An 8,555-nucleotide genomic window follows, 5' to 3' on the forward strand; every position below is an offset into this window, starting at 1 on the left:
GTTTGTTGAATTCGAAATTGAGCTCAGAATCGCAAAATCCAAGATGGCGGATATTTGCTACTTTTTTCGTGTGAAACTGAAATTTCTAATGTGCCTAGTCTCTCAAAAAGAAAAATCGGTTCGGGATGATCCGTAAATTATGTATCATTCCGAACCGATTTTCAATAGAAATGAAAGGCAAAAAGGAGCATCAAACGATGGCGTAAGCCAAAAATCGCTGCTCTGTTATATTGTTTAAAAAATGTGACCACAAAATAGGCTGTTTTTAGCCTATTTTTTGCACCTCGCTAGTCATGAAAACCAAAGTGAGCATCGTTTTTTGAAAACCCCAAAAAATTGAAAAAAAAAACTGAGAAAATATCACAAATTGTAAAATTATTTTTCACGTCAACCCCTCATCGATCAAGAAAATATGGAATTTTACTTTGGTAAGGTTTATTTTATAGAAAAAATACTACGATAAATGATTTTATTATTAGTGGTATTTTCTATTTTCTAATTTTTTGGGGGTCTTCTTAATCCCTAAATAGGGGTATTTTTTTACATTTTCAAAAAACGAAAAGCGATGTTCACTTTGGTTTTCAATTACGAGTAATAGCATACCTGTAACGTATTTTTATATTTTTTCCCCGGGCCGCTAGGAAGGTAAAAAAGGGTGACTTTGCGGTAACTCATTGGTGAACGATTTCATTTTTAGGACATTAAAATCCTTCAGGGTACCTTAGTCCAGTTTTTGGGTAGAAATTTTGTCGGTATGTGTTGTAGTTTGAATAATATTAATTTAAATAGACATTGAAGTTAGTTTCTAATACAAAAAACATTACATTAGAAAACTGTAAGTTCGGTTAACGTGAATATTAAATTTTCCAATGCACATTTTTTTATACTTTATTAGGCCTGCGTGAAGGCTGTCAAACTATCAAATTCATCAAAATGGGATTTTTTTTAAAATGTGTGTGCTTGCAGATTTGGGTTCTTTTTGAGCTTGAAAGCTTTTAAGATTTGTTGAAAAATTCTTGAAAAATGAGATTTGAATGTTTCAAACGACTGACACTGATGACGTGTTTTGTGTTGCAGATTGAGTGATCCATCGGGTAGTATTCAAGACGGAATTGGAAATTACACGACTGATGTAAAGTGTTCTTGGCTGATCGAAAGTAATCCGAATTCCACGATACGAATGCACATCGAGGAATTTGCGACAGAATGTGGCTGGGACCACTTATACATCTTCGACGGGGACAGCGTGGAAGCGCCATTGCTGGGAGTCTTCACCGGACTGATGCACAAGGATGGCTACCACATCCGGCGAGTACCGGAAGTGATCGCTCGCTCCGGAAATGCTCTTCTCCACTTCTATTCGGACGTCGCCTATAACATGAGCGGCTTCAACATTACCTACAAGATCAATGCCTGTCCCAGCAGGTGAGTCAAACAGCCGAAACAAACCATCAAACCAAACTTCACAACAAATTTTTATCCAAATAGTCCCAGTTTATACATTTTCAGGCCTCGGACTCACCACACTATTGACACTATTTCACTAATATCTTACTACGTATTTCGAAAAAATGACGCTACAGACACTATTCTCTCACAATTGTCTGCTAATGCCGCTATTTTTTTTTTTACATTTAATTAAAAAATGTTTTTGAGCTTCTTCGCTAATTGGCTACAAATTGTCTCAATGGAAACCGGGAATTTTTTTAGAACTGGAAAAACCGGGAAATGACAGTGAATCTTATTTTACCGAGAATTTCACAAATTAGTAAAAGCAGATTCTATCCACGTTCGGTTTCAACAGTTTTTAAATAATTAGTTGAATCGTTATGTTTTTCAATTATGCTGTTTTATTACAAATGAAAAATAAAAGCCTTTGATGTTGAAAATATTTGATAAAAAACATTTTTATTTAATAAATAAATAAATTTTGTTGAAATTTATCTGTACTTTAATTAATAAAAAGCGAACAAAAACGATTTTAAATCAGTTCAAAATTTAAGAATTTGCAGTTTTTAACGTTCAAATGTAAACGAATTAAATTTGAAAGTCTTAGTCATTAAACAAATGTGAATGTGTGACTGAAAGTTTATAAACTATTTTCAACTTAAAAATAACTTCATAATAATATATTCTTAATTAAAGGATTTTTAAAAATATTGTTTCAATCGAAAATATTCCATTCAATTTCAAATTTTTAATTAAAAAAAATATTAATTATTGAATATTTAGCAATATTTGAATTTTTATTTGAGACAAGTACATTGAAACCAAATGTTTAAAAGTAAAGAATCTTTAGATGAATTGTTTGACATAGAAAGCCTGGAGTAATTGTAAGAGATATTTAGGAGTTTAAAAAAGATAACAAAAAATCTTTTGAAGCCTTTCACAATTCTTGAAAAGAATCTAATTTTTTTGTTTAAAATCTGCGACAATCTACAGATTGTTTTATATTAGGCTATCATTTCAAGTTTTACATTAAGTTTGAATCTTTTCAAAACTTCTACATATCTCTTAGAATACTCAAATTTCGTCTACGAATAATAAATGTTCAATTGTTATTTATACATCCAAATTGTAATTTTAATTTTTTCAAATTTGCGGGATTTTCTGAAAATTGTAGAAAAACTTCAATTCATTTTGCCAGATATTTAGAAGTTCTGGACAAATTTCCAAAATAATTTAAAATTTAAAACCAATTTAAAACAGCTTCTAGATTTCTGAAGATTTTAAAATAAAATTTTGAAGCTTTCCAAGGATGTTTAAACTATTTAAAAAGAAAATAATTGAATTTATAATTTAAGAAGTGTTCAGTAAATTTTTTTTCAACTTCTCAATATTTAATGCTTCTAGCTTAAAATTCTTTAAAATTATATAATTTTGAAAAAATTTAAAGTTCATTAATTGTTTTTTTAATTTAGATAATTGAAAATGATAATGTGGATTTATGTTTTAAAAATTTTTTTCATTTGCAACTTTGTTTTTATTGCCTCAAGTGGAAATTTGTTTAGTTTTAGTGTTCCATTTTTTATTTCGTAGATTAAAACGGCCACCCTGCGTTTGGTTAAAAATTCTATAATATAGTTGAAAATTTAATTATTTTGTTAAAAATGCAACTATTTGATTTAAAAACTTATATTTTTTAGTCAAATATTCTACTACTAGGTTGAAAGTTGAACTAATTTGTTAAAAATTCATCATTTTGGTTTAAGATTGAGCTTTTTGAAAATTGAACTACTTTCTTGGAAATTCGTTTTTATATAGTAATATAATAATAAATAATTTTATAAAATAATATTATATTTTTTAGATAAAAAATGAACTTGTTTGTAGAAAATTCAACTAATTGGTAGAAAATTAAATTTGTTCAAATAAAAATTATTTTAAATTAAAATTAAACTTATTTGATTCAAAAGTTAACTATTCATATGAAACTTTTGGTGCAGGATTCATTTATTTTCTTTAAAAAAATTTTGTTTGTTTGCTGAAAATTTACCCTGATTTCTTATTATATTATTTTGAATTCTTTTACATTTTTTTTGAAATCTTTTGCATTTTTTGAATTGACTGTAAATCTTCTAAGTTTACTAAATTCTACGGAACCAAAAGGGATTTCTTTTAATTTTGAAAAGGTTTGATTTAATTGATCCTGTAGGCTTTTCAACTCTACTTGAATTCTTTAAAAATTTTATCAAATTCTTTTAATACTGAATAAAATGATTTTTTAATATTTTTGAATTATTTTCAGTTTACTTGAATTTGTTTAAATTCAACTTGAATTCTTACCATTTCCTTAATCCTTTTAAATTCACTTAAATTTTAATGAAATCGATGGAATTTTTAGGATTTTCAACAAATTTTCAAAAAAAGTTTACTATTCGATTGAAACATGACTTATTTTGTTGCATATTCAAAGGTTTTCTTGAAAGCCGTCTATATGATTAAAAATTCAACTGTTTTATAGGAAATTCACCTTTTGGATTGAAATCCATCTATTGGTAGAAAATTCATCTTTTATGTTACAAAATTCGATCATTTGGTCGAAAAATTCATATTCGTAGGTTGAAAATTCAACGATTTGTTTAAAAATTCAACTTTTTCCTTGAAATTTCGTCTCTTTTTCTTGAAAGTTCAACAATTTAGATGTAAATGCAACTCTTTATATAAGAATTATTTTTGTTTGTTTAAAAGTTAAAATATTTCTTATAAAATTCATATTCGTTGCAAATAAACTTTCTTGTTTAAAATTAATCTTTTTTTTAATTCCAATATTTTGTTGAAAATATTTTTCTCCTGTTTTGAGAGAATTTTGAGCTGTGAAGTTTGAAATCACTTTTACAATAATTTACATTATATCTTTTACCTTTAAGTTGTAAAATGTTTAATTCTTTTCAATATTTATATAATGAAACACTTAGAATTGAATAATTATTATAAGCGCTTTAAAGTCTACCCTTTTTTACCTAAAATTGATCTACTTAACCGCAGTTATCCTTGGAATTTGTTTCTGTGAATATTTTTTCTATAACCAATAATTACACTTAATTGGAAATAGGCTATTTTTCAACTAACTCCGAAGGAATCAAGCGGGGAAATTCTTCTATAAAGGACACTCGACTAATTGCGGTAATGACTATCGGCCACAACGGTATAAAAATAGGCAATCAGCAATTCACATACTGCGTCATATAACTTTACCTGATAGACTTTGTCATTTGATAGTCAAATTATACTATCTTTAACTTTTATACTGAAATACTCAATAGAAATAAAAAAAATTAAACAAATTATTCTTATAGGAATTAATTTTAGAAAAATGATCTTCTCATTTTCTCCAGTTTTATCTTTTCACGCTATAATCCCAGCGATATTGGTACTTTACTCTTTATTGCATAAATTTTAAGTGCATAATAAAATTTTAAGTATTTCAAGCAGCTTGAGTGCTACTTTTTTGATGTGTTTCGAGAGAAGGTTTTGACATAACGAGGAGTAAAGTAATTTTTCTGTTTAAAATAAAAATGCATGCATAATATTTCCAAAAAGCTTGTTGGAGTGCCGAGAAAAATTGCATTTATTATCGATGAAGGTTTAAATTTTTTGTTTTATTTCGTATATACCAAGAATTATTATATTAGTTTGTTTAAGGAAATGCTTCGATTCAATATAAGATTAAAATTAAAAATGATGATGGTTTATTTATAAGGAGAATTTTAATTGACTGTTAAAGGTCTTTCAAGTTCTTTGAAGGGACTCTCGTTATTCAGCTCCTCGAAAAAAGTCACGTTCAACTCAAGAGGGAAAACCATTCACCTTTTTTACTTTTTACTTTTCTCTAATTGGCGTTTATTAGTGGTCGATATTTAATTTACGAGTTTCCTAAAACCAGAAAGATCGTTTGCGATTTCAAGGGTTAAACAAATTCGGGGTTGCTTTCTATTTCAGAGTTTCCAAATTTACATTATTTTACACAGTTCTCATCTATTATATTCCGATTTCTTAAAACACCTAAAATCAAGAATTTTGACTAAACCTCACTTTTTTTACATGGTTTCGATTCATTTTTAAAGAATCTTGCACAGAAATTCAAGAAATTAAGAAAGCCGACACTTTGAAAGAGATTATTTTTGAATTTTTGATTATGTCAATTTTAAATATTTTCTAATCGATTTATTTGCTAATTAAACATAAATTTTTATGAATAAATTGTTTTAAATAAAATTAATATAGGTGCACTAATATTAAATTCAATGTTGTACTCTTCAAATTTCTAATATTTTAAGTAAAAATGTTGCTTTTTTAACAAAATAGATGATGTTTCAAGAAAATAGTTGAATTTTCAACCAAAAAATTTAGTTTCTTACCAAGAAAAACGAATTTTTGATTAAAGAGATGAATTTTCAAATAAAATTATGAATGTGCAACCAAAAAAGATTTTTTGTGCAAGAACAACAAATTGCAACCAAGTTTTGAATCCAAAAAGACCAATCTTTTACAAAAGATTCCTATTAAACGAAAAATGTATTAGTTGATATTTTAATTTTCAAACAATTTAATTTTAAATGAAAAATAGTGAATTCATCCAAACAATATTAGTTTACAACGAAAGAGACTTTTGAATTAATTTTGAACAAAATTGTTGAATTTTCACTAAAATCTTTAAGTTTTTATTAATATAATACCATTTTTAACAAATAGGAAGAGTTTTTAAAACAAAATACATGAATTTTTACCAAATAGTTAAGTTACCAACTTGAAACGATCAATTTCCAACAAAAAATAGAATAGTTTAGTTTTCAATTAAAAAAAATAATTTTGAACCGAAGAAAAAGGGATTTTTCCACGAAATAGTGCAACTGTGAAGCCAATAATAAAACTTTTAATAAAAAAAGATAGATTTGTAACAAAATACATGACTGTGTATACCAAATAGTTAAATTTTCCGCTAAAAGACGTTAATTTTTAGCCAAAAATAAAATAGTTAAGTTTCCAATCTAATAAATTAATCTTAACAAAAAAAACAAATTTTTAACAAAATAGTTACATTTTCAAGAACAACAAAAAATACTCTTTTTTCTAACAAAAACATAGAAATTTGTAACAAATATATCTACGAATTTCGAACCAAATAGTTCAATTTAAAGTAATGATGTGATTTTGTGGACCAGGGTAATTAATTAATTAATTATGATGTTAAATTTTGATGATTTACAATTTTAAAAAAATTGAATTCAGCAAAAAAAAAAAAGTATTTTTACCCAAGAAAGATTTTTCAGCTGAGACAGATAAAAAAATGGTTGAATTTTCAAGTCAAAAAAGCGAATTTTCTGCAAAAAAAGTTAAATCTTCAATCAAAAAATATGAATTTGTAATAAAAATGTAACCAAAACAGATTAATTTTGAACAAAACCGTTGCAATTTCACTTTAAAATATGAAATTTCTACCAAAAGATATGAATTTTCAACTATAAAAAAAGATTTTTCAGTCAAGAGAAGAAAAAATTGCAACCAAATTGTAGAATTCTCTAGCCAAAAAGGCGAATTTTCTAGAAAACAGTTGAATTTTAAATAAAAAAATATGAATTTTCAAGAAAAATATATTTTTGACCCGAAAATGTAAATTTTATAGTAAAAGATATAAATTTAAAACTCAAATAAGATTTTTCAGTCAAAGAAGAAAATTTTTTTTACCAAATTGTTGAATTTTCAAGCCCAATGGTGAATTTTCTACAGAAGAGTTGAATTTTCAACACAAAAAACTGAATAAACCAAATAAAACGAAAATAATATATTTTTCAATCGAGAAATTTTTTTTAACAGAATTGTTAAATGTTTATTTCAAAAAGTCGAATTTGATGCAAAGCAGTTGAATTTTTAATCCAAAAAGATGAGTTTTTCAATAAAAATTTTATTTTTTGACCCAAAATATGAATTTTCAACAAAAAATTTGATTCCTTAAACAAAGCAGATTAATTTTCAAACAAACCATTGAAATTTTACCCAAAAATATTACATTTTTACCGAAATATGAATTTTTAACTAAAAAAAGGATTTTTCAGTTTAGAGCGAACAAAAATGTTAACCAAATTGTACACTTTTTAACTTCGTCCTGAATGTCCCAGTGTAAAAATTTTCAAAAAGGATTTCAAGAAATAGTTTCTAAAGTAAAGTATCTGGAATAAAATACATAAAACGGTCCTCATTTTGTTATTTTCCTAAATAATAACTGGTTTAATTTCTATTTTTTAAACTATATTTTTTAGCTGACGTTAAAAAATGTTTTGAATACCTAAGATTTTTTAACTGATAAAAAAACTTAGAAACAAATTGATATTTCTAAGAAATACAAACACAAAAATTTGATAAGAATAAGAACTCAATGTCGATCCAGTGATAAAAATATATTTAAAAAAATGAAACATGAGCATTTTTCAATGTTGTTTTTTATATTTATTTTTCAATCTTTGATCTTCTTGAGCTTTTTTATGATGTATTTTTGTCAGTAGAAAGTGCTGAAGTTTTCAAAAATAATATAGCTAATAAAAAAAAGGTTTTTAATCATGAATTAAATTCCCTTTTCATCACCTTCTTTTGGGAAAAACTCGCCTTTTTTTACCTAAATTAGAACTAATGAACCGCTGTGGTCCCTGTAGTCAGCATATTCCCAGCTGAAGTTTCAAATTGATGGAAAGCATAATTTTTCGCCCCGGGCGTATGTTTCGCTTTTTCTTGGATAAGAGACAACTTACATGTGCAATGTGCGTAATATCGCATTCGACCCACACTCTTTTTTTTTTTACTAGGTATTCGCATGCAGACTGTTCGGGACACGGAGTTTGCATAGAAGGGGTGTGTACGTGTGACGCCACGTGGACTGGGGAAGCCTGTGACGAACAAGTCTGTCCCAACAATTGTTCGTCGCACCACGGTCAGGGCGAATGCAATCGAGAGAAGCACCACTGTGAATGCGCTCGTGGATTTAAAGGTATAAGCTTCCTCTTGATTCATAATGTGTCCCCTCAGGGGTGACATGAACTCCGTTTTTTACAATTATACCT

The 8,555-nt window shown here is 26.9% G+C and overlaps 1 protein-coding gene across 2 annotated transcripts in view; it reads left to right on the forward strand.

The window, feature by feature from the left end:
* LOC117174351 (attractin-like protein 1) overlaps nucleotides 1–8,555 on the forward strand; it is a 149,257-nt gene that overhangs the window by 32,803 nt on the left and 107,899 nt on the right. For both annotated transcript variants that reach the window (XM_033363396.1, XM_033363397.1), the window contains exons 2-3: nucleotides 1,078–1,425; nucleotides 8,301–8,482. In XM_033363396.1, the coding sequence (XP_033219287.1) occupies nucleotides 1,078–1,425; nucleotides 8,301–8,482 (530 nt within the window). The remainder of the gene's footprint in view (nucleotides 1–1,077; nucleotides 1,426–8,300; nucleotides 8,483–8,555) is intronic.

Source organism: Belonocnema kinseyi, chromosome 6 (genome assembly GCF_010883055.1).
Source record: "Belonocnema kinseyi isolate 2016_QV_RU_SX_M_011 chromosome 6, B_treatae_v1, whole genome shotgun sequence".
Taxonomy (NCBI): Eukaryota; Metazoa; Arthropoda; class Insecta; order Hymenoptera; family Cynipidae; genus Belonocnema; species Belonocnema kinseyi.